General features: G+C 50.4%; 2 protein-coding genes across 3 annotated transcripts in view; one reads left to right on the top strand and one right to left on the bottom strand.

Annotated features, from left to right (window-relative positions):
• SAMHD1 (SAM and HD domain containing deoxynucleoside triphosphate triphosphohydrolase 1) overlaps positions 1–3,933 on the top strand; it is a 61,490-nt gene extending 57,557 nt beyond the window's left edge. For both annotated transcript variants that reach the window (XM_054467757.2, XM_063659445.1), the window contains one exon: positions 1,165–3,933. In XM_054467757.2, coding sequence (XP_054323732.1) covers positions 1,165–1,299 — 135 coding nt within the window. In that variant the 3' untranslated portion in view covers positions 1,300–3,933. The remainder of the gene's footprint in view (positions 1–1,164) is intronic.
• Positions 3,934–4,545: 612 nt separating this feature from the next.
• TLDC2 (TBC/LysM-associated domain containing 2) lies at positions 4,546–18,498 on the bottom strand. Its single transcript, XM_054467758.2, has 6 exons — positions 18,424–18,498; positions 16,588–16,743; positions 15,448–15,600; positions 13,853–13,948; positions 7,029–7,102; positions 4,546–4,908 (listed from the first exon to the last, which is right to left on the bottom strand). Exons 1-6 carry the CDS (start codon positions 18,454–18,456, stop codon positions 4,773–4,775), a joined length of 648 nt encoding a protein of 215 aa, XP_054323733.1. The 5' UTR covers positions 18,457–18,498; the 3' UTR covers positions 4,546–4,772.
• Positions 18,499–26,124: the final 7,626 nt, after the last annotated feature.

Genomic DNA, 26,124 nt, shown 5'->3' with positions numbered 1-26,124 from the left:
AATAATAATAATACATTTTTAAAAAGCTATTTTTAATGGTTCTATCAAGTCAGATCCAGTGTAGTTCAACAGAAAAAATTTAACATGAGATACAAAAGTTTTGGCAGAGCTAAATGAGCACAGAGGACAGTGATTCAACAGCAGGAAGCTGCTACCACCTCTAGGATAGGAGAGACCAAGGGAGCAGGTGGGAGTCCAGGAGCTGGGGCCACCTGCAGAAGCTAGAACCACAGAAGAGTCACTGCCACTGCCGCTCGTGCCAGAGGAGGTAGGGAGAGAAAAAACCTGACTTCTCTGCCCTCTTCTCACCTCCAGTCTCCCACCAGAGCCTCCCACTGACCAAACCTAACTGGAAACCAACAGGCATGGGAGCTGAGAAATGTAATTTACCGGAGTAGGTCCTGTGAGACAGAGTAGGGAGAGGAAGAGAGAAGAATGGATCTGAGAGCAAATAAGCAGATGAGGAGCACGAATCCTCCCACCAGCATTGTATTCCTGGTACAACAGAGGCTCTCCAAGATCGTGCATCATCTTGTAACCAAAGAGGATCTACCCACAAGTTCAGAACAGTTTAGCATAGAGTCAAGTATTAGGAGGCCTTGCTTCTTACCTCTATGATTTCAGGTCATTGTATCACCTCCCTTTGGATCTCTGCCTTATTTTGGGTGGAGGAGCTCCTTTGGCTGGAGCCTATGCTGATGGGACCAACGTTAGAGCTTTGATGCAGAGAAAAATTTAAATTCTGCAGGTACATACTGTCCTTCCTCCCCTTCTTTGCCATCTTGTAGACCTGGGCCACTTATTGCAGAGGGGACCAGGCGAGAGAGAACCTAGGGGTTCAGTGCATCCCGTCTTTCTCCTGGGAAAACAGGGCAGACTTTGTGCTCAAGGAGGCCACAGAGGTGGGCAGTGGTATGCTGCTTCCGGTCATCTCTGCAGAGGCCAGTGGCTGTTTTCATGAAGGCTCTTCCTGCGTAAGACTCTAGTGTTTCTAATTTGTCCCAAGCACAGGGCATATGTAATTTGGAGTTTCCCTGGAGTGAGGACACCTAGAAGCAATCTATATGCAAGATGAGGATGTGCGCACTTGAGACTTTCACTCAGAAATAAGATGATGGAAACTGGCTTTTCTCTGTTCCCTGTTTTTCTCTCTCTTCCTAATAGGATGGCGATGTTATAGCCCCACTCATAACACCTCAAAAAAAGGAATGGAATGACAGTACTTCAGTCCAAAATCCAACTCGCCTCCGAGAAGCATCCAAAAGCAGAGTCCAGCTTTTTAAAGATGACCCAATGTGAATGTCTGTAGTCAGTTGTTTACAAACTTCCTCTCCTGCACAATTCATTTAGGGGCTTCAATCATAGAATTCTGCAAATTAATGACAACTCATGCTTTAATTTTGTATTTTGAATGTACACGTATGCTGAAGCTAAATAACTTTTAATCAAAGAAATAAGATGGTATTAGGCAAATCTTACTATACTATGAAAAGCATTACCTTGCCTATTTTTAATATTATTAAAGCCTTTCTCCTTCAGTAGTCTATTTTCTTAGAATAACAACTCTTTTATCTACTCTGAATTTTATTTTTTTTCTTTTTTAAGAGACAAGGTTTTGCTCTGTTGCCCAGGTTGGACTCGAACTTTCCTGGGCTCAAGCGACCCCCCTGCCTCAGACCCCCAAGTAGCTGGGACTAAAGTCACGTGCCACCACACCCAGCTTACTCTGAACTTTTATGACAGATGATTGTTTTTTGTTTTTAATGTAGAAATGAGACAAGGGTACAAATTGGAATTAGAAGTTGACATTGTCATTGACAAACATGGCTAAAAACAAAACATCAAATCCTGCCCCCATGAAGAGTTCCCTGTCACCTCAAGTTTGAGGATAGTCCTCTAAAAGTGACCTAAGCATAGGTGAAAGACACCTCCCCTCACCCTTCTAGTCCCCTACAAGGTGCCAGGTCGGGGTAAAGAGTTGGAGATGATGGCCAGGAGTGGCCTCCAACACGCTGGTGAGAGGCCTGATTAGGTTTTGGGGAAGATCTGAGAGCTCTGGCCTCCTTGTGAGTGGAACATAAAGCCACCTCTTGTTGGGAGATCCTACCCCAGTGACAGAGGAATCCCCCAAACTAGGCTGTGCCCTGGCTCAGTGGCAGCTCCAGACCCGGGCAGTGCCTTTGTCTCCTGAATACTCACTCCCCTGGTCCAGAGGGCCTTCCCACTGCCCAGCCTGGAGAAGGCCTCCCCTGACCTGCTCTCTCAGTATCCTGGAGAGCTGGCCAGAGGCCGTCACAGGCACCGTCCTCAGAGCTCCTCAGACCTGGGACTTTGTTTTTGCTGGTTCAGTGCATTTTGTGTATTTAAGAGCAAACACTAGCCAGGCGTGGCGGTGTGCGCCTGTAGTCCCAGCTACTTGGGAGGCTGAGGCAGGAGAATTGCTTGAACCCGGGAGGTGGAGGTTGCAGTGAGCCTAGATCACGCCATTGCACTCCAGCCTGGGTGACAGAGTGAGACTCCATCTCCAAAAAAAAAGCACAAACACTGCACTGCCTGTGCTGAAATTAGTGACCACCCAGTGGGTTCCAGGCTCCCCTAGGTAACTTCATTTTCCCAGCAGTGGAGTGGGCACCACCTTGGTGGGGCAGTGCCCCTGTGCCCAGGGCACACCTCATTCCCAGTTCTACAGCAATTCACCAAGAACAAAGTCTGCAGTTAGAGCCAAAGCTGGTGGTGGCCAGAGGGTGCTGAAGATACAGGCCAGTGGGGATGGGAGCCATGAGCCCCGAATGTCTTCTGCTCTGATGCTCCCCAGAATAAGCCTCCCTGGCACACTGGGAGTGAGGGGCAGCCTGAGCAAGTAGGGGAACTCAGACCAAGGGTCAGCAGATTTCCCAGCAGTCTGTCACTGGCCACCGTGTAGCCAGATTCTGTTCCGTCCACACTGAGGTGAAGAGTACTTGGAATGTCTGCCATCCTGTATGATCACCCCACCCCTCGTCCATCCATCAGTAGATAATAAGGGTTGGTTACAATTCATAAGAGAATAGTTAAAACACTTCTCTCATGCCTACCATGGTGCCGTATGAAGGGGATTTGTTCACATATGGGCTCAGCGACGCACAAATGAGGTCAGCCGTGGCACTAGGTCATTCCCATTTTAGCCAAGGTGCCTCTATAGGGGTCAGACACCATGTGCCCACACCTAAGATCAGGAATGTCATATTTTTCTGTTAAAATCATTTTATTTCTGTGTATCTTACCTTTAAATCATTGTGGTTTACTCTGAGATTCTGTAGTCCTAATATTGTATCATTGTGCTGTCTGCAAAACAACTTGAATCTATTTTGTTTGCATCTTTTGTTACATGTAAGGCGGCTGTACTTTATGTTCTTTGCAACTGTTTTCATTATGAGAACTCTGTGCTATTTACAAGGTTACATTTTTCTTGGCCAGGCAAGATGGTCATGACTGTAATCCCAGCACTTTGGGAGGCCAAGGTGGGCGGACCACTTGAGGTAAAGAGTTGAGACCAGCCTGGCTAGCATGGCGAAACCCAGTCTCTACTAAAAATACAAAAAATAGCTGGGTGAAATTAGCTGGGCGTGGTGGTGTGTGCTTATAATCCCAGCTACTCGGGAGGCTGAGGCAGGAGAATCGCTTGAAACCGGGAGGCAGAGGTTGCAGCGAGCCAAGATCAGGCCACTGCACTCCAGCCTCGGGGTCAAGAGCAAAACTCTGGCTCAAACAAAAAAAAAAAAAAGAAAGAAACATCTTCGCTATTTGTATAAAAATGGAAATTTTAACAGCTTAGCCTCTAGAGAGTTACTGAACGTGGTTACCTTGGGAATGTAAATAGAACTGCAAGTTAAAATGACTGGCCACTTCAACTGGGTAAGGGAAACAGCTGCAATAAAGCTTCGTGAATATGTATCTCCATCTTGAAAGTTGTGTTCCACAAAGGTTTCGACCTCTTTGTCCAAAAATGCATATTACTCATTTACTCCTTTCATACCTTCATCGTGAAATTAAATAACAGACTCACAAGCACCTGGCACTGGTGGCAGACAAAAAGGCCTCAACATTCTGCAGCAGGCCAGAGGAGGAATGACGCTGCTACAGTCTTTACTAGTTCCAGTGCTCAAGCCCAGGTTTCTAAGGTTTGACAATATTCTGTAAGTTAAAATCATTTCCACACATTCAGAGTAGAATCCTGTTTTTGTAAGTATATATACACACACACACACGTATTCATGGAACATTGTCTGGAAGGATATACATGAAAATGTTAAGAGTTGGGGGGGTTGAATTTTAGGCAATTTTAATTTTTTTAACGTCTTCTGGTTTTTCTACAATAAACATGAATTAGTTGTAGAACCTCTAAAATGATAATGTTCATGAGGTTGGTTTTCCTCGTTCAGTAGCTGGCGAGGAACAGCATAGTGAAAAATCTTCCCTTTGCCAGGAGGCAGGCACTAGCGGGGAAGGGATGTGGATTTTTCTGAGTTTTCTAAGACCCTGTTAGCTTAGGGTTTCTGTGCTGCTTGAGTAAGGTGTAAGCATCTTTTAATCCTTCAAAGTCACCTCTGCAAAAGAGCAGTGCCTGCCCCCACCTGTATCTCGGGTCCCCAGGCCACAAGGAGGCTGGCCAGCAGCCTCGGCCAACTCTAGGGCCCTTCACCATCTGTGTTTCGAACAGCACAGGCTGCCGTGTGTCAGGAAGGCCTGGGTGGCATCATGAGCAGGGCTGAGTACCTGTTGCCTCAGGGCTGTCAGCTGAGAAGCCAGGCCTCCAGCTCCTGGATGCAGAACTGCTCCTGCCGGGCCAGCACCTCGTTGTTGAAGGTCGGGCAAGGGGAGCTTCCCCCGCGAAACAAGTCTCCATCCAACCACAGCCCAAACCGGCCACTAAAGAGAAGAGGACAGTCTTGGTGCGGCTCACTCCTGTGTGCTGAAACCCCCAGGCTCTGCCACCAGCATCAGCTCTTGGCCATGCCAGGACGACAGCCCAGTTTCACCTGTCTTATCGCCCCTTAAAGCAATTTATACTGAATTACTGGGGACTCAGCACATTGTTCCCCATGGGGTTAAGAGCTTTATTTACTTATTTATTTATTTATTGAGACGGAGTCTTGCTTTGTCACCCAGGCTGGAGTGCAGTGGCATGACCTTGGCTCACCACAACCTCCACCTCCCAGGTTCAAGCAATTTTCCTACCTCAGCCTCCCTAGTAGCTGGTATTGCAGGCCGCCCACCACTATGCCTGGCTAATTTTTGTATGTTTAGTAGAGATGGGGTTTTGCTGTGTTGGCCAGGCTGGTCTCGAACTCCTGACCTCAAGCAATCTGCCTGCCTTGGCCTCCCAAAGTGGTGGGATTACAGGCGTGAGCCACCATGCCCGGCCAAGAGTATTTTTTGAACAGTTCAGTATTTTAATAAGTATATACAGTGGTGCAACTGTCACCACAGCCCAGTTTTAGAACATTTGGAGCATTTTTAAGATGGCAATTTTTTTTTTTTTTTTTTTTTGAGACGGAGTCTCGCTCTGTCGCCCACGCTGGAGTGCAATGGCACGATCTTGGCTCACTGCAACCTCTGCCTTCCGGGTTGAAGCAATTCTCCCACCTCAGCCTCCCGAGTAGCTGGGACTACAGATGCCTGCCCCCATGCCCGGCTAATTTTTGTATTTTTTAGTAGAGACGGGGTTTCGGGGTTTCACTACATTGGCCAGACTGCTCTCGAACTCCTGACCTCAAGTGATCTGCCCATCTTGGCCTCCCAAAGTGCTGGGATTACAGGCGTGAGCCACTGCGCCTGGTCAAGATGCCAATTTTTTTTTTTTTTTTTTTTTTGATAGGAGTCTTGCTCTGTCGCCCAGGCTGGAGTGCAATGGCGCGATCTTGGCTCACTGCAAGCTCCACCTCCCAGGTTCACGCCATTCTCCTGCCTCAGCCTCCCGAGTAGCTGGGACTACGGGTTCCCACCACCACGCCTGGCTAATTTTGTGTATTTTTAGTAGAGATGGGGTTTCACCATGTTAGCCAGGATGGTCTCGATCTCCTGACCTTGTGATCCGCCCACCTCGGCCTCCCAAAGTGCTGGGATTACAGGCATGAGCCACCACGCTCGGCCCAAGATGGCAATTCTTCATACAAAAATTAGCCGGACGTAGTGGCGGGCAACTGTAGTCCCAGCTACTCGAGACGCTGAGGCACGAGAATCACTTGAACCCAGGAGGCAGAGGGTGTGGTGAGCTGAGATCACACCACTGCACTCCAGCCTGGGCGACAGAGTGAGACTCTGTCTCAAAAAAAACAAAATGGCAATTCTTTAACCAAAGCTAGTACATCTCAGGGTGCAAACTCTGAGAGCCCAAATGCTTCAGAGCGTCCATTCTAATCCCCTTATTTGACAGAAAACCTCGGCTGGAGCCAGGAAGTGAATTCCTGCAGATCAGCAATGGCTGATGTGTTCTGTGCCAAGCTGCCCCTCAGTGGAGGCTTTTCAGGCAGTTGGGAGAGCAAAGAATTTGCCTGGTACTAATCAAGCAATGCTCTCATCCCCGCCCTCAGGATAAGACGCATGCCCCCTGAATGTGAAGGTCACGCCAGGATAAAATCAACTTTTTTTTCCTACCTCCCTCCACCCCGTCCTCACCGAGGGAGGTTCCTGCAATGAGTTATGTCCCCTGCAATTCCTGGGCTGATGGAAAAACGAGACACACTCATCTCTTGACGCTAGCCTCGTCCAACCATGTGGAATTCTATTCCCAAAGTTGCATACATTCAGACTAAACTGTCACCAGCTGTAACACTTCGGTGGGGGCACTCATGCATCCTTTCTCCTTAATACTGGCTTAGCGTGAGGTTGAAGGGGTTGGCTGGGAGGCTGAGCAATGAAGGGAACGGCCTGAGAGTTCCCCACTAGCCTCCCCATTGCATCAAGGGCAGCCTAGCCCAGCAGTTCAGCAGACGGAAAGGGACCAGAACACAGACCACCCCAAGACTCGGGAAGACTGAGACACTCACCTGCCACTGCCCATCATCAGTGAATCCAAGTCTCCCTTCACAAAGAAAGAGTTGCTTCCAGTCCACTTAAAGACCTGGTTGATACATAGGGAAAGGCTCAGGTTACTAAGCGAGCGAGTCGCGTCCTTGCAGTTTGACCCCGAGCCACTGGGTGGCAGTGTTGTGGCGGGAACAGCATCCAGGCCCCAACCGAGCCGCAGGTGGGACTCCGGGCTCAGGGATCTTGGGGTTTCTCTTCTCAGTCTCCTTGGAGTCACCACCGCATGCCCTCTAGTTTGAATTCCTACAGCCTAAAAGCCTCTTTGTTCTAGAATATGACAACAACCCCTGAGGCTTCCTGCTTCCAAAGCTGGAGGGAGGAGAGGAGCGGTCCAGGCCAGGAGTGGGAACTGATACTGCCATTCTAACTAACTCACCGTCGCCTCTCACCCGGACAACACCAGCCCGCCTGCGCTTCAGTGCTGCCTCACATCCAGCTCATCAACAAGCCTCGCAGCTCTAGACACAGCGGGCCTGCCGCCATTTCTATCCCATCCTCTGCCTGGATCACAGCCTCCCAGCTGGTCTCTCTGCATCCACTGTATCTACAGCCATACCCACACTGCAATCTGCGTGATCTGTTCTACGTCCAAATCAGATGTTATCTCTCCTCTGCCTAAGTCCTCCAATGACTTCCCATTGCAATGGGGATAAAATTCAGCTCCTTAACGATGGCCAGAAGTGCAGCCTGGGACTGGCGCAGTGGCTCATGCCTGTAATCCCAGCAATTTTTTAACTAGCTAGGTGTGATGGTGTGCACCTGTAATCCCAGCTACTCAGGCTGAGACGGGAGGATCACTGGAGGCCAGGAGTTTCCTCGAGGCCAGGAGTTTCCTCGAGGTCAGGAGTTCTAGACCAACAAAGGCAACATAGTAAGACCCTCCCCTGTCTCTAAAAAAATTTTTTTCTCTCTCTCTTTTGAGACAGAGTCTCGCTCTTTTGCCAGGCTGGAATGCAGTGGTGCAATCTTGGCTCACTGCAACCTCCGCCTCCTGAGTTCAAACGATTCCCCTGCCTCAGCCTCCCGAGTAGCTGGGACTACAGGCACGCACCACCATGCCTGGCTAACTTTTTGTATTTTAGTAGAAACAGGTTTCACCATGTTGCCCAGGCTGGTCTCAATCTACTGACCTCGTGATCCGCCTGCCTTGGCCTCCCAAAGAGCTGAGATTACAGGCTCGAGCCACTGCGCCCGGCCCTAAAAAAAATGTTTAAACCTAGCTGGTCATAGTGGTGTGCACCTATAGTCCCAGCTACTAGGGAGGCTAAGGTGGAAGGATCACTTGAGCCCAGGAGTGGAGGCTGCGGTGAGCTATGATTGCACCACTGCACTCTAGCGTGGATAACAGTGCAAGACCCCAACTCTAAAAAACAAAAAAAAAAAATTGTCAAAACTTAAAAGTGCAGCCAGCTCTAACCCGATTTTCTCTCTGGCCCCTTTTCCCCCTTATTGACTACACATTAGCTACACCAGTCTTTCCATCCCTGGAAAACCCAAAGCCCATTCCTGACCTAGAATCCCTCAGCCCAGAATGCTCTTCCCCTAGATCCTCAGAGGGCCCACCTCTCATCCTTCAGCCCAAATGGCATCTCAGAAATTTCCTGGACCACCCTATCTGAAGTAGCCCTTCCTCCCAGACCCTGTTTTATTCCTCTCTATTTATTTATATTAAAGACGTTAAGTTCCACATGGCCTGTCTTGTTCCTGGCTGTATTCTTGGCACATATGTATTTGTTGAATGCAAAAATTATTCAAGAATCAAAATAGTTTTAAAGGGCTGCAAAAGGATAGGATGTTATTGCCTTCATCAGTGGCCCAAAATGCTGTGAGCAACCAAAGGGTTTTTAGCCGGAAAACAGACTAATAAAAGATATGTCCTATGCTCAGGAGAGATGAGATCATATTTACAAGTGACCACAAGAGGACAGAATCATTCAAGTCCTCCTCTACTTTCTCGAAGGACATGACTTTTGACCTGAAGGAGTAAGATAAACATTGCTGTGGAAGGAATTAAGACCAAGTTCATGGTGCCGTTTGGAATAGCAATCAACGAACTACCAAATTCATGAGGAATACAAGTGCCAGAAGGCCAGAGATAGCCAAGAATTAACCAATTTTTTAGAAGATGAGATTCCATAACAATAGACTGGAAGGACAGGCTCCCCTGAAAAATTTACTCATTTCATTCAACAATTTTTTTTTAAAGCGCTTATGGACCAGGCACTATTTTCAGGCCCTGGGTAGACTGCTGAATACAATAGACAAAAACCTCTGCCTCAACGGACTTTCTAGTGGGAGAAGGCAGATAACAAAGTAAAAGAAGTTCTCTGGCCGGGCACGGTGGCTCATGCCTGTAATCCCAACACTTTGGGAGGCCAACGCAGGTGGCTCACCTGAGGTCAGGAGTTCGAGACCAGCCCCGCCAACATGGTGAAACCCTGTCTCTACTAAAAATACGAAAATTAGCTGGGCGTGGTGGCAGGCGCCTGTAATCCCAGCTACTCAGGAGGCTGAGGCAGGAGAATCGCTTGAACCTGGGAGGCAGAGGTTGCAGTGAGCTATTGCCCCACTGCACTCCAACCTGGGCAACAAGAGCAAAACTCCGTCTCAAAAAAAAAAAAAAAAAAGAATTTCTGTGTTAGATGATGGCAAAAGCTAGGGGGAGAAGGACACTAAGGGCTTCCTAGGGCTGGGTGTTGTCATTTTATTTATTTATTTATTTATTTATTTTAGAGACAGGGTCTTGCTCTGTCGTCCAGGTTGGAATGCAGTGGCATGACCAATGACAGCTCATTGCAGCCTCAAATTCCTGGGCTCAAGCGATCCTCCTGCCTCAGCCTCAGGGGTAGCTGGGACTACAGGTGTGTGCCACCACACCCAGCCATTTTTTTGTTTTTTGTAGAGATGAGACGTCACTATGTTGTGAGGGCTGATCCTGAACTCCTGGCCTCAAGTGATCCTCCTGCCTTGGGAGTCCCAAGAGTGCTGGGATTACAGACGTGAGCCACCACACTTGGCTGGGTGTTGCCATTTTAAATCAGGTAGTGAGGGAAGACTTCACTGAGATGGTGACATCAGAACATAGAAGGAGGTGGGAATTGAACCATGCAGAGATCCAGTGAAGGGACATTCTAGGCAGAACAGCACGTGCAAAGGCCCTGAGGCAGGAGCAGGCTTGCATGTTTGAGGACCAGCTCAGAGGCCACTGTGGTTGGAGCAGAGCGAGAGAAAGGAAAAGTAGCAAGAAACGCCATTCAGAGAGAAAGGCCAGAAGGTGTAGGGACTTGTAGATCATTGGACACACTTTGACTCTTCTCCAAGTGAAAGAGGAAGCCAAAGAGTGACACACTGTGAGTTCTAGCTTCCCCACCCCACCTTTTGTTTTTGTTTTTGTTTAAGACAGAGTCTCACTCTGTCACCCTGGCTAGAGTGCAGTGGCACGATCTCAACTCACTGCAACCTCCGCCTCCCGGGTTCAAGAGATTCTCATGCCTCAGCCTCCCGAGTAGCTGGGATTATTGGCGCATGCCACCATGCCTGGCTAATTTTTGTATTTTTAGTAGAGACAGGGTTTCACCATGTTGGCCAGATGGGTCTCAAACTCCTGACCTCAAGTGATCTACCCGCCTCAGCCTCCCAAAGTGCTGGGATTACAGGCATGAGCCACTGCGCCCTGCCCTGGCTTCCCTTTTAAAAGGATCACTCCAGCTACTGTGCTGACTGAAGTGGAGGCAGTGAGAGACCTTTTAGGAGGCGATAGCAGGGACACACAAGTAATGATGGTGGCTTGAACCAAGATGGCAGCAAAGAACATGGCAGTGGTGGATCCCGAATATAGACAGAGAGAAGGCAGAGCTGTCAGGATTTGCTGACAGCTCAGATGTGGAGTTGTGAAAGACAAGAGTTAAGGAAGACTTCAAGATTTTCTGTCTCAGCAGCGGGAGATGGAGATGCCATTCACTTTGATGGGGGAAGATAGCAGGAGGAGGAGGCTTTGTGCGGGAAAGCCAGGAGCTCAGTTTGGGACATGGTAAGCTGGAAATGCCATGTTTGGGGCCAGATGCAGCGCTAATGCCTGTAATACCAGCACTTTGGGAGGTGGAGGCTGGCAGATCACTTGAGCTTAGGAGTTCAAAACCAGCCTGGGCAACATGGTAAAACCACATCTCTACAAAAAATACAAAAATCAGCCAGGCATCGTGGCATGCGCCTGTAGTCCCAGCTACTTGGGAGGCTGAGGCAGGAGGGATCAATTGAGCCCAGGAGGTGGAGGTTGCAGTGAGCCGAGATGGCGCTACTGCACTTCAGCCTGGGTGACAGAGTGAGACTCTGTCTCAGAAAAAAAAAAAAGAAATGCCACGTTTGAGATGCAAGGAGAGATGATGGACAGTTGTTGGATATATGTGAGTCTGGAGTCCAGGGAAGAGGCCCTCAGCATACAGGCAGCATGGAGAGCTGTGGGAATGGACAAGACCACAGAAGAAATGAGGGTTGCTAGAGAAGAGATGAGAACCAACACCTAAGCTCTGATGTTGAAAGGCTGGGGAGATGAGGAGGAACCAGCAAAAGATTCTACTAGGAATAGTCAATGTAGGAATAGTCCAATGTCAGTGCAATGGAAGGAAAATTCTAGACCTTTAGAATTCTAAGACTTAAGTTCAGGAAGGCAAGTGGTGATGAGTAGTACCAGCACTGGCTCACCATGCCTCCCTCACCCTTTCCTGGATCCTGGGAAGCTCGATGGAGCCCCTCCAGCTGATGGCAGCGATGCAATAGATATGGTATATTTTACCTTTAGCAAAGCAGTCCATAGCTCCTTGTGAACTCCCTGTCATGAGACCAGATGACTGTGTGACTGGATGTGTCTGAAGGAATATTAGTCTGTGCGTTGGAGAGATCTCTAATAGCAAAATACCTGGAACGACTTCATCCACTGAACAATTTAAAAAAAAAATTTTTTTTTTTAAGAGACAGCATCTCACTCTGTTGCCCAGGCTGGTCTTGAACTCCTGAGCTCAAGCAATCCTCCCACCTCAGTCCCGCAAAATGCTGGGATTCCAGGTGTGAGCCAGCCACCACACCTGGCCATTTTTTGTTTTTGTTTTTTCCTTTTTGTGGAAAATGGCATCTTGCTCTGTTGCCCAGGCTGGTCTTGAACTCCTGGGCTCAAGTGATCCTCATGCCTCTGCCTCCCTAAGTGCTGGGATTATAGGCATGAACCACAGTGCTTGACCTGGCCATTTTTACTAGTAGTAAAAGTAGTATGCTCTGTGCCAAGCAGGTACTGCTCAATAGCTTTTGTGAATAAATAACCCAGAGGCAGGAAACCTTTGGATGGAAGGCATTTGGGACTATTATTCTCACCCAGCTCCTGGGCAGCTCGAGCCACCTGACTATACCAGTCATCTTGTGCCTGTCACTCTCCCACTCATCATTAATTAGAAACTTGAGCTCTGACTCACCACCCATCACCCTTCACAGCTCTCTGGTAAACTTCACTATCTACGTGGACTCGTCCAGGCCCTGCCCCAGAATGGGTTTCCGCCGCTGTCTTCCATGGTCACATCTGAGAATCTGTCCTCACTAGGGATGGCAGGTGTCTCCTCCACAGCCTATTTCAAATGTCCCTCTCTGTCCACTGTATCCTGTCTTCCAACACATTGTCCAACTGCTGTCACTGCTCCAAGCCTTTGATGTCAAGGAGACCTCTCATGCCAAGCCCACCTTTGCCTTGGTGTCCCCCAGTGCCCCCCGCTTCTCTCCCCTCCCCTCCTGGTCCAGTCTAGGTTCCGTGGTGCATGTCGTATTTTCACTCCCTTCAACTTCCTTTCCCTCTCTGCTGCTGTTAAGCTAGTTTGGCAAAACCCCCAACCCTGGCTGTCCGCTCTCTGCAGTCTACTCTCTGCTGTCCCCTCTGCAGGCCTGCGCCGAGCAGCCGATGCTGCTGAAGAAGCAGGCACCAAAGTGGTGGCGCCCTAACCTCACAACCCAAGCCATCACTCACACAGCCCAGCGGCGCTTCTGCTGCTCTGGTGTTCTCCAGCAGGCTTCCCTCCCTTCCCACACCTGTGATGACCGCGACAGCCGATCCTTCACCTTCCTCCAGCAATGACCTCACCCCATATTTCTTTTTCTTTTCTTTTTTTTTTTTTTTTTTTTGAGACAGGGTCTTCCTCTGTTGCCCAGGCTGGAATGCAGTGGTGCGATCACGGCTCACCACAGCCTCAACCTCCCAGGCTTAAACGATCCTCCCGCATCAGCCTCTCAAGTAGCTGGGACTACAGGTGTACTCTACCATGTCTGGCTAATTTTTGTATTTTTTGTAGAGATGGGGGTCTCACTACGTTGCCCAGATAGGTCTTGAAATCCTGGACTCAAGCAATCCACCTTCGTTGGCCTCCCAAAGTAGGATTACAGGCATGAGCCATGGTGCCTGGACCCCATACTTCCTGAGAAGCCATTGGCTGTGTCCTTCGTCGTCCTGCCACTATGCCCTCAGGTCTACTTTGGACCATCTTGTCTTCCCAGCCTGTGCCTGGCAAGCATGGTCCTCCCTCATCTCAGCCAGTCAGTGGTTGCCAGAGACCCACCAAATACGTTTGAAATGCTGGACAAGCAGGTCGGGGGGATGCTTTGTCCACCACTGCCCTGCTCATTCCCCTGTGGGAAGATGGTGGCACACCAGGCAGCCCATCGTGGAGGATGGAGCTGGGGGCCACTGGGACCCCGGGAGCTTTGTCTCGCCACACGCCCCACTCCCCCCATGGAAGCTTGGGAACATCACCTTCAGCTGTGGGGAGAAGGAGAAGAGGAATGTCTCGCCAGTACCGTAGAAGCCTTTGCTGAGTCGGATAGCCGAGGAGGAGAAGGCTCCAAATATCTGGAAAGCGGAAGTTGTAGTCTGCAGCTGGAAGGGAGCTAGGGGTCCTCTGGCAACCCTCATTCTTCAGGTTTAGTAATACAGGCTCATCCTAGAGGGCACCTGGGAAGCTGGGGCAGAGCTGGGGCATGGGGGCTCCACACCCAAGAGCAGGAATCCTTATGCATCCTTTCCCTTAATGCTCCCCAAGGAAGAGCTCCTGCTGGCTTCCTCCTCTGGGCCATCAGGGCCCTCCTTTTTCTTAAATATACTTATTCTAGGCCGAGCACAATGGCTCACGCCTGTAATCCCGGCACTTTGGGGAGACTGGGGCAGGCTGATCACCTGAGGTCAGGAGTTCAAGACCAGCCTGGCCAACATAGTGAAATCCTGTCTCTACTAAACATACAAAAATTAGCTGGACGTGGTGGCAAGTGCTTGTAATTCCAGCTACTTGGGAGGCTGAGTTAGGAGAATCGCTTGAACCCAGGAGGTGGAGGTTGCAGTGAGCCGAGATTGCACCACTACACTCCAGTCTGGGTGACAGAGCGAGACTCCATCTCAAAAACAAAAAAAAGTATATATATATACATATATATATGTATATATATATATTCTATACATATATATGTATATATATATATTCTATACAAGTAATCACAGAAAAAAGTAGAAGTAATAGACAAGCAAAAGAAAAAAAGTAAAGCCATCTCTTAATCCCCCTCCTTCTTCCCCAAGATAACCACTCTTAATATTTTGGTATGTTTCCTTCTGACATCAGTTTAATGCCAGTGTACATCTCTTTTTTTTTTTTTTTTTTTCTTTTCCAGACAGGGTTTCACTCTGTCACCCAGGCTGGAGAGCAGTGGTGTGATCATGGCTCACTGCAGCCTCAACCTTGCAGGCTCAAGTGATCCTCCTGCCTCAACTACCCTGCGACGCCCCTGGCCCCAGCTGCTGGGACTATAGGCATACACCACCACACCTGGCTAATTTTTTTGTGGTTGTTGTTTGTTTTTGGTTTTGGTTTTGGTTTTTTTTAGAGACAGGGTCTGGCTGTGTTGTGCAGGCTGGTCTTGAACTCCTGGACTCAAGCCTCCTGCCTCAGCCTCCCAAGGTGCTGGAATTACAGGTGTGAGCCACCGTGCCCAGCACCCCCCATAGTTTCTTTTGCTTCTGAGGATGAAGATGCAGTTTTACAGTCAAATGATTATTTGCTTAATATCTGACCCTTCCCCTATTAGACCATTAGCTCCAAGAGAGCTGGAACCGCTTCTGGGTTGATTCTGCTCTATCCCACCTCTCACCTGGCACACAGAAGGCGCCCCATGTAGATGTGCTGAATGCATAAATGGGGGAATGGCTCTGAGTGGGCAGGTCTCATTGCCATCATCAGTGTCCATTATAGGTGACTTAGTCTGTCACTCTGCCTGCTCATCCCTGAGCTGCCCTGGGACAGGGCCCACGGGTACCTGGTGGGGTGCCCCCAGAGCCTCAGGTGGTGCCCCTGCCCAGCTCACCTGCCCTTCCTGGTCCCTGAGCACCAGCAGCACTGGCCCACTGCAGCCCTCCATCCGCCGGTACAGGCTCTGCAGGCTGAAACCATCCCTCGACGTGCAGAAGACCAGACTCCAGGGATGGCCGGTGACTCTTGGTGGGAAGTGAAAGCTGAGCTGGGGACAGGGCTGGAGGTGAATGGAGGAGTTCTCCTCGCGCCCTCCTGCCATATCCTGGGGGTGGGCTTGGACAGCTAGCATGCATCCAGCACAGTGCTTTACAGGCGATAGAGCAGTTTGCTGTTTCTAGGGACTTTCATGCCATCAGCAATAGCCCTCGGAGACAGGGGTTGTTATTCCCATGTTATAGATGAGGAAACTGAGGCCCAGGGAGGGTGGAACAACTAGCCCAAAGCTCACATGGGTAGTGAATGGTAGAGACAGGATTCGAACCCAGGTCAGGACTCTCAGGACTCTTTCTGCTTGGTCACCCTGGCCCCCAGAGGCCAGAGAATAGGAAAGATGCTGAACCCTCCTCCTGATCCTCCGTCTCATCCGCCCACCCCTCTCCAGCTTTGGCCTCAGTTCCCAAGGGCTGGTTCTAGGTAGGAATTAGTCTCTTTCCTTTTTTCTTTTGAGACAGAGTCTCACACTCTGTCACCCAGGCTGGAGCAGAGTGACACAATCTCAGCTCACTGCAACCTCCGCCTCCTGGGTTCAAGCAAATCTCGTGCCTCAGCCTCCCGAGTAGCTGGGACTACAGGTGCACACCACCACGTCCGGCTAATTTTTGTATTTTTAGTAGAGACAGGGTTTTGCCATGTTGGCCAGGCTCGTCTCCAACTCCTGGCCTCAAGCGATCCCCCTGCCTTGGCCTCCCAAAGTGCTGGGATTACAGGCGTGAGCCATTGCGCCCGTCCTAGCCTCTTTCTTTACCTCCTTAACCTCCTGGCCCAGTGTAGAGGGAGGTGCTAACAACACTGGATGATTTTACAAGAAGGGAAAGCAAAGCCCCGAGAGAAGAAGCAATTTGCCGGAGGTAACGCATGATAAGAACAGAGCAAGAGTGACTCTAGGTGCCCCTGGGCATGGCTGGTATAGGGCAGGAGGGTGAGACTCTTAGGTTTAGGGCTGAAATTCTTGTGCCATGGGCAATGTCCGGACCTGCCTAATCTCTGAGGCACTCAAAACTTGGCTGGCTTCTGTCAGCTGGGGCACCGTGGGATCCTCAGGAGCAGCAACTGGGTCTGGAGCTGCCTCTTCCTCCTCTTCCTCTTCGTTACCCTCCTCCCCAGACAGGGTGTCCTCCACCTGGCTGGGCTGCAAAAACACAAAGCAGCCTGGTGGGTCCAGGGACAGGAAGTCCCAGCTTCCACCATCTCCTGAGCCCAGGAGCCTCCTCAGGCCACCTCATCACTTCCTGCCCATGTGCCTGTAACCCCCAGCCCAGCCCAGGGTAGTGGGGGTTTCCACGACAGACAGGACGCTGCCCCTGCCGCCAGCCTGCTTCCTCCCTGGCCCCTGCTGGCTGAGGGCTGGGGCACAATCCCGCCACCCCCACCAGCACCCCACAAGGCTCAGATGGGGCCGTGGGCCGTGCGATTTGTCAGCCTGTTTGCCGTGGATCCTGGGTGGGTGGCAGGGATCAAGTTCTAAGCTTGGGAGCAGAGGAGAAGGCAGGTGGTGGTGCAGCCCTGGGAGTTTCAATTGTGTGTGTTTGTACATGAAATAATGACAACAACAAAAAACCCATCCTTGCCCAGGCTTGTGTTCAGTGTGCACTGTCTGTGATCTCTGTGTGTTTCTTCTTCTTTTTTCTTTTTCTTTTTTTTTTTTTTTGAGACAGGGTCTTGCTCTGTCACCCAGGCTAGAGTTCAGTGGTGCAATCTCAGCTCACTGCGACCTCTGGCTCCCAGGTTCAAGCGATTCTCTTGTCTCAGCCTCCCAAATAGCTGGGATGACAGGTGCCCACCACGCCTGGCTAATTTTTGTATTTTTAGTAGAGACAGGGTTTCCTCATGTTGGCCAGGCTGGTCTCGAACTCCTGACCTCAGATGATCCACCTGGCTCGGCCTCCCAAAGTGCTGGGATTACAGGCATGAGTCACTGCGCCTGACCTTCTGTGTATTTTTTCTCATCAGCATTTTCCAAAGGAAGAAAATGAAGCCCAAAGGTTTCCCTGTGAAGCCCGTGAAATGACGCATGCAGTCATATGTGGGATCATATATGTAGGTTCATGTAAAATGTGTTTGTCTGTGTGAACTGTGTGTTGGCTTGGAATAGAGTTGTGTAGGCACATCAATGTGTGGAGGTATTGAGTGTAAATTTGTGTGTTTATATATCAATGTGTTTGTGTGAGTTAGGATGGTGTAAATATATACATTCATCAGGGGTATCATTATTCACTCACTCATTCATTCATTCGAGCTTCCACTCTATACCAGAGTGTGTGTGTGAGTGTGCGTGTTTGAATGTGTGTGTGTCTGCATGTGTGTTTGAGTGTGTGAGTGCATTTGAGTGTGTTTGAGTGTATGTGAGTGTGTGTGTTTGCATGTGTGAGTGAGTTTGTGTGTGTGTGTGTGTGTGTGCGCGCGCGCGCCTCCACACAATGACCTTGCAGGCTTTTCCCAGGAAGAAGAGACCTCTCAGGGGCTGAGAGATGGACAGGACCCCCTCTCCTGCCCTACTCTGTTCTCCAGGCTCAGGCCTGAGGCAGGGTCTAGCTGTGTGTGGCTCTGAACAGAGCTCCATCCAGCACCCACTCCAGGGAGGAAGGGACAGAGACATCGGTCTGTGCCCCTTGAGGACCTTGGAGCAGAGGGGTTAAGACCCCATGTTCCTGAGTCAGTCCTTGCTCCAAACCGCAGGCCTGCCAGGGAGGGACTTGAGAGGGGAACAAGTCACTGCCCACATCCAACCCTAGCCCAGGCCCGACCCTGCCAGAGACCTCACCTCCTTCCACCTCCCAACCTGCACCACTGCTGGAGTTGGAACCCTTACCAGCCGAGTGTAACGCCAGCGGAGGCCTCTCATTCTCCTGTCCCCGCTCGGCTGGCCGTGGGCAGTGAGTGAATCCTCAGCCCTGCCCAGGAAGGAAGCGCTGATAGGTGAGGCCTAGAGATGACAGGGAGAGGCCTGGGGCACACCCAGCCAGCTCCATGCCCACCCCAGCTGCCCTTTGCTCCCTCTCACCTGTCACTCCCAGGCCGAGCTGCTGCTGGGTGAGTCTGTGAGCAACTCGGCATTCAAGACCTCATTGCAGTTAGCATCGAACATGTATTAACCATACACCATAAATTCTGGTTGCAATTCCTTTCCACCTCCTTGCCCTTCTGGCAGCCTGGCCTTGGGACTGTGGGCCATTGGCCAGATGCCTAAGGCCCAGGCTGGAGGTCTGGGGCCTCTAGTTCCCCGTATGACCTTGGATAAGCCCATTTGCACTCCTGAGCCTCAGTTTCACCAAACATAACATGTAACATGTTGAACCAGATAATCTCAGAAGCCTTCGCGGGACTGACAGTCTGCCATTCACTTCCCTCTCCAAGCCGATGAGTGTGTTAGAACAGAAGCTAGAAGGCGGCATGCCTAGACTGAAAGAACAATCTGGCCCAGTGCAGTGGCTCATGCCGGTAAGCCCAGCACTTTGGGAGGCTGAGGGAGGCGTATCACTTGAGTCCAGGAATTTGAGACCAGCCTAGGCAACATGGTGAAACCCTGGCTCTACAAAAAATATAAAAATTAGCTGGGCGTGGTGTCGTGTGCCTTAATCCCAGCTACTCAGAAGACTGAGGTGGGAGGATCACCTGAGCCTGAGAGGAGGAGGCTGCAGTGAGCCGAGATCGCGCCCCTGCACTCCAGACTGGGCAAGAGAGTGAGGCCCTGTCTCAAAAAAAAAGCTATTTTTACTTTGCATCCTAAACATAGATGTATTTTAGGCTTTCATCATTGCTTTGCTTGTCATTTAACAGAAAGTTTCTTTATTAAGTCTTTGTTTCTTTTTCCATATTTAGTTTCAGATGGGGGTGGGGGGAACAGATGAATTTCTTTTTTTTTTTTGAGTCAGAGTCTCGCTCTGTCGCCCAGGCTGGACTTCAGTGATCTCGGCTCACTGCAAGCTCCACCTCCCGAGTTCATGCCATTCTCCTGCCTCAACCTCCCAAGTAGCTGGGACTACAGGCGCCCGCCACCACGCCTGGCTAATTTTTTGTATTTTTAGTAGAGACGGGGTTTCACCGTGGAACAGATGAATTTCTAAATTGAAACATAAATAAACTTTTGTTAATGTTCAGTAAAAAAAAAAAAGAATAGATTTTAAAAAGTGTTTTGTTTTGTTTTGTTTTTTGAGATGGAGTTTCACTCTTATTGCCCAGGCTGGGGTGCAGTGGCGTGATCTGGGCTCACCGCAACCTCCGCCTCCCCGGTTCCAGCGATTCTTTTGCCTCAGCCTCCGCGCGGCTAATTTTGTATTTTTGGTAGAGATGGGGTTTCTCCATGTTGGTCAGGCTGGTCTCGAACTCCTGACCTCAGGTGATCCGCCCACCTCGGCCTCCCAAAGTGCTGGGGTTACAGGCATGAGCCACCGCGCCCGGCCAAAGCTTTTTTTTTCCTAATTAAAAAGTGATATTTAGATATTGTAGAAAATGTGAGAAACCAGAAAAGAATAAGAATATAAAAATATTCACAATTCCATCTCTCACAAATAAACTCTCAACCCCCAAAGGCATATTTGCAAAGGGCTCACACACTATGTGTTCATACGATATTGACCACACAGTTTTTTTGTTTTTGTTTTTTGTTTTTGAGATAGAATCTTGCTCTGTTGCCCAGGCTGGAGTGCAGTGGCGTGATCTCGGCTCACTGCAACCTCTGCCTCCCGGGTTCAAGTGATTCTCCCGTCTCAGCCTCCCAAATAGCTGGGATTAGAGGCGCGCACCAAAACATCCAGCTAATTTTTGTATTTTTAGTAGAGACGAGGTTTCTCCATGTTGGTCAGGCTGGTCTCGAACTCCTGACCTCAGGTGATCTGCCCTCCTCGGCCTCCCAAAGTGCTGGTGAGAGGTGACAGCGTGCTGGCAGTCCTCAGTGCCCTCGCTCGTTCTCGGCGCCTCCTCTGCCTGGGCTCCCACTTTGGCGGCACTTGAGGAGCCCTTCCGCCCACCACTGCACTGTGGGAGCCCCTTTCTGGGCTGGCCAAGGCTGGAGCCCGCTCCCTCAGCTTGCAGGGAGGTGTAGAGGGAGAGGCGCCAGCGGGCAGCCAGGCTGTGTGCAGCGCTTGCGGGCCAGCTGGAGTTTCGGGTGCGCGGGGGTTTGGTGGGCCCTGCACTCGGAGCAGCAGGCCGGCCCTGCCGGCCCTGCCGGCCCCGGGCAATGAGGAGCTTAGCACCCGGGCAAGCGGCTGCAGAGGGTGTACTGGGTCCCCCAGCAGTGCCAGCCCACCGGTGCTGCGCTCTGGTTTCTCGCTGGGCCTTAGCTGCCTTCCCGTGGGGCGGGGCTCGGGACCTGCAGCCCGCCATGCCTGAGCCTCCCACCCCCTCCGTGGGCTCCTGTGGGGCCCGAGCCTCCTCGACGAGCGCCACCCCCTGCTCCACAGCGCCCAGTCCCATCAACCACCCAAGGGCTGGGGAGTGTGGGCGCACGGCGTGGGACTGGCAGGCAGCTCTACCTGCAGCCCCGCTGCGGGATCCACTGGGTGAAGCCAGCTGGGCTCCTGAGTCTGGTGGGAACGTGGAGAACCTTTATGTCTAGTTCAGGGATTGTAAATACACCAATCAGCACCCTGTGTCTAGCTCAGGGTTTGTGAATGCACCAATCGACACTCTGTATCTAGCTACTCTGGTTGGGCCTTGGAGAACCTTCATGTTTAGCTCAGGGATTGTAAATACACCAGTCAGCGCCCTGTCAAAACAGACCACTCGGCTCTACTAATCAGCAGGATGTGGGTGGGGCCAGATAAGAGAATAAAAGCAGGCTGCCTGAGCTAGCAGTGGCAATCAGCTCTGGTCGCGGTCTGCAGTGTGGAGGTTTTATTCTTTTGCTCTTTGCAATAAATATTGCTACTGCTCACTCTTTGGGTCCACACTGCTTTTATGAGCTGTAACACTCACCGCGAAGGTCTGCAGCTTCACTCTTGAAGCCAGCGAGACCACGAGACCACCGGGAGGAACCAACAACTCTAGACGCGCCACCTTAAGAGTTGTAATAGTCACCGCGAAGGTCTGCAGCTTCACTCCTGAGCCAGCGAGACCACGAACCCACCAGAAGGAAGAAACTACAAACACATCCGAACATCAGAAGGAACAAACTCCAGACGCGCCACCTTAAGAGCTGTAACACTCACCGCGAGGGTCCACGGCTTCATTCTTGAAGTCAGTGAGACCAAGAACCCACCAATTGTGGACATACTGGGATTACAAGCATGAGCCACCGCGCCGGGCAGACCCCACGGTTTTATAAAGTACTTTTTCTACTAACAACAATCGAGACTTCTCCAAGATACCCTACGCTCTCGGAGTGCATGACTTCTCGAGTGGCTGTGTATTTTTTCATCACAGGACATTCATAATTTATTGCCCGTGCTGTTGGACATTTTGTTTACTTCTAATTTTCTTTAGTTATTAGCAAAACTGCAATGAAGGTTGTTCATAAATCTGATTGTATTCTTTATGATAAATTTCAAAAGTTGAATGCTGGATCAAAGGCCCTATGCATAGTTCTTGATAAGTGTTCCAACAAGGTTACCCAGGTGCTTGAAGTTGACCCATGCGATTACTGTCGGAAGCTCAAGGTTAATATCTTTCTGGTCATCAAACTTTATGACCCTCGGACTAGAGATAAGGAAACTGCCGTTTAGAAAAGGGAAGGAACTCATCACAGTCACGTGAGTGTAGGACGGCGGTTAAGAAGACACGCTCTGGAGTCAGGGAGTTCAAATCCTGGTTTTGCCACTTACTTTGCTGTGTGGCCTTGGGGAAATTATTTTACATCTCTGTGATTCAGTCACCTCACCTGTAAATATTAATATTTATATCTACATCAGGGCTGCTGTAAGAGTAAATGAAGATAAAGCCTAGAGAGCTAGGGTGCTAAGCCAGGCATCCAACCTCCTGACTTTAGTTTGGTGAGATAACAGTACCTTATGTATGTTGTTTGCTGGGTGAATGGCAATACTTATTACAATCCCCCCACACTGACTCTTCGAGAGTCTAGGGCTCGAATCCCTGACAAGTAGCCCCTCAGCCTCCACCTGGGTGCCTCTGGGACAGGCAGTCTCTTGGTCAGTTGCAGGGTGAGGAGCTCAGAGGGAGAAGGGAAATAAGGGAGCTGTGGAAGGATGTACTCACCCTGCCTTTAGCGTATCTCCCTGATCCCCAGAGGTGGGGCCACACCGGGCACAGACCCTGCCCACCTGGTGGTCTGTCTGCGGCAGCTAGCTCCGATCCCTGGTCCCCGGGTAGGTGGCTGGCCCCTCTGCTCCGGCTCCAGGCTCTCCTCCCTAGCTCTTATATCTGCCCAGAGGGTGGCAAGCCCTGGCCCTGTGCCCACTCTGGTTCCAGCTGGGAAGGCCTGGCAGTGATTGTGATACATCAGAAACTCAAATCCCACAAGCACACACAAACAAGACCTTATCATCCCCCTGGCCCCCAGCTCTGCCCCCAACAGCCCAAAGAGGTGGGGATAGCAGGCACCTTGGCTCTCCTGAAGCCTCTCACCACAGATGCCAGGTCCTGGTGCTTGATGCCCACCATTGAAGACCATTCCCTTGAGGTTAAAATCTGCAATATGGCTGGGCATGGTGGCTCACACCTGTAATCGTAGGATTTGGGGAGTCTCAGGTGGGAAGATCACTTGAGCCCAGGGGTTTGAGAACAGCCTGGACAACATGGCACAACTCCATCTCTACAAAAAAATTTTAAAAATTAGCCAGGTGTGGTGGCACATGCCTGTAGTCCCAGCTACTCGGGAGGCTGAGACGGGAAGATCATCTGAGCCTGGGAAAGTCGAGGCTGCAGTGAGCCGAAATCACATCACTGCACTCCAGCCTGGGCAACAGAGTGAGACCCTGTCTCAAAAATAAAAGAAAATAAAATCTGTGATCTACAAACACTACAGGAAAGGGTGAGGTTGTGGGGTTCTCTGTCAGTCACCCTGTGCTCCAGGGCTGGCAGGCTCCGCCCCTGCTGGTTGCCTCTCAGATGAGATGAGGACGTTTCTCACTGGACTGTGGTGACATTAGGTGAGGTCACACACAGGAAGCCATGTTTGGCATGCAGTAGATGCTCCATTGAAGAGGGGGCTACTTCTCTGCCCCCAGCTCACAGTAAGATCTCAATGACTGCTCTGTTGTTGACTCACAGAACTTCAAAGCTGGAAGGGGCTTCAGTAGCCTGCCCCTGGGATGGGAATCCCCTGGGGAATGTGCCCAGGTCACCGGTCTGTTAGGTGGGTGAGCCCACCGTTTCACAGGTGGCTTGTGCCATCTTTTCACAGCTGAAAGAGACCCTGTTCTGCTGGGCTTGGTGGAGAGGACCTGGGTCCCCAGATGCCCTGCTCGTGGCCGGGTGTCCTGAGGCAGTGTTCCCTCCGGGAAGTGTGGGATGCCAAAAGGACGTGTATTATGGGGAAAACAAGTAAGCGAAGGGCCCTGTTGCCACCTCAAACATGGCTGTTGCAATGTGTGTTTAAGCTGTAAATGGCTTGGGGATCACATGCCTAGCACTTCTTGCCACCCCTCCTCCAAGCTCAACACCTGAACCACCGAGCACTTTGAGAAGCCAGTGGGGTTTGCCTTGCTGTCCCATTCTTTGTCCTCACGGTCAGGAAAACTCAACGTGTGATCTGGCAGGAACATCAACTGCCACATACGGCTGATAGAAAGCTTCCGTGATGGAGGCTGGGCACGGTGGCTTATGCCTGTAATCCCAGCACTTTGGGAGGCTGATGTGGGCAGATCACCTGAGGTCGAGTTCAAGACCAGCCTGGCCAACAAGGCGAAACCCCATTTCTACTAAAAATAATAAAAAAAGAATTTAGCTGAGTGTGGTGGTGCATGCCTGTAGTCCCAGCTCCTTGGGAGGCTGAGGCAGGAGAATCGCCTGAACCCAGGAGGCGGCGGTTGCAGTGAGCCGAGATTGCATCACTGCACTCCAGCCTGAGCGACAGAGCAAGACTCTGACTCAAAAAGAAAAAAAAAAAGGCTAGGCGCAGTGGCTCATGCCTATAATCCTAGTATGTTGGGAGGCCGAGGCAGGTGTATTGCTTGAGGTCAGGAGTTCGAGACCAACCTGGCCAACATGGCGAAACCCCGTCTCTACTAAAAATACAAAAAAATTTAGCCGGTTGTAGTGGTACACACCTGTAGTCCCAGCTACTTGGGAGGCTGAGGCAGGATACTCGCTTGAACCCAGGAGGCAAAGGTTGCAGTGAGCTGAGATTGTGCCACTGCACACAAGCCTGGGCAACAGAGCAAGACTCTGTCTCAAAAAAACAACAACAAAAAAAACAACAACAAAAAACTTCTATGATGGAATTCCAGATACCAGAGGGCCTGACAGATGTCTGGACTCTGCCTTGAAGTTTACCTTCTTTTTATATCTTTATATCTTTATTTTATTTATTTATTTATTAATCTTACTTTATATTTGAGACAGGGTCGTGCTCTGTTACTCAGCCTGGAGTACAGTAACAGGATCATAGCTCAGTGCAGCCAGTCTCCTGGGCTCAATCCTCCTGCCTCAGCCTCCGGAGTAGCTAGGACTACAGGCATGCGCCATCATGCCCTGCTAATTTCTTTTATTTATTTATCTTTTGTAGAGACGGGGTCTCGCTATATTGCCAAGGCTGGTCTTGAACTGCTGGTATCAAGTGAGCCTCCCACCTCAGCCTCCAGTGTTGACGTTACAGGTGTGAGCCACTGCACTCAGCCTATTTTAAATTTTTTTTTTTTTTTTTTTTTTTTTTTTGGACAGAGTCTCCTTCTGTCACCCAGGCTGGAGTGCAGCGCTCACAGCAACCACTGCCTCCTGGGTTCAAGCGATTCTCCTGCCTCAGCCTCCCAAATAGCTGGGACTACAGGCCTGTACCACCATGCCCAGCTAATTTGCATTTTTTTTAGTAGAGACAGGGTTTCTCCATGTTGGCCAGGCTGGTCTCAAACTCCTGACCTCAAGTGATCCACCTGCCTTGGGCTCCCAAAGTGCTGGGATTAAAGGCATGAGCCACTGCATCTGGTCCAGCATGGGAGTTTTGATCTGCTATTTCTGACCTGGGCCAGTTCACTCCTCCTTGGGCAACCCAGTGGTCCCTGTTCCTGGGGAGGTCACCATGCTGATTCTAAACTTAGTGCAGACACCAAATCAGCATAGCACACTCTAGCCCAGAACTCCAGGGCTCAAGCCATTGTCTTGCCTCAGCCTCTCGAGTAGGTGGGACTATAGGCACTGCCACTGCGACAAGCAATTTGCCTTCTCCACTCTTCTCGACCAGACCTCATGCTGCCTCTTTCAGAACTGCAATAGTCATCCAGGAAAAAATTCAAGTGTTCAATAAAAGGGGGAAAGGTGAAGTGATTCATGGAACATCATCCATTCAGTGAATTATTTCTGTGGTGTTTTTGTTTTTTTGACAGAGTTTTGCTCTTATTGCCCAGGCTGGAGTGCAATGGTGTGATCTCGGCTCATCACAACCTCCGCCTCCCGGGTTCAA

Source organism: Pongo pygmaeus, chromosome 21 (genome assembly GCF_028885625.2).
Source record: "Pongo pygmaeus isolate AG05252 chromosome 21, NHGRI_mPonPyg2-v2.0_pri, whole genome shotgun sequence".
Classification (NCBI taxonomy): Eukaryota; Metazoa; Chordata; class Mammalia; order Primates; family Hominidae; genus Pongo; species Pongo pygmaeus.
The sequence above is the reverse complement of the archived record's forward strand: the minus strand, read 5'-3'. Positions and strand labels throughout refer to the sequence as shown.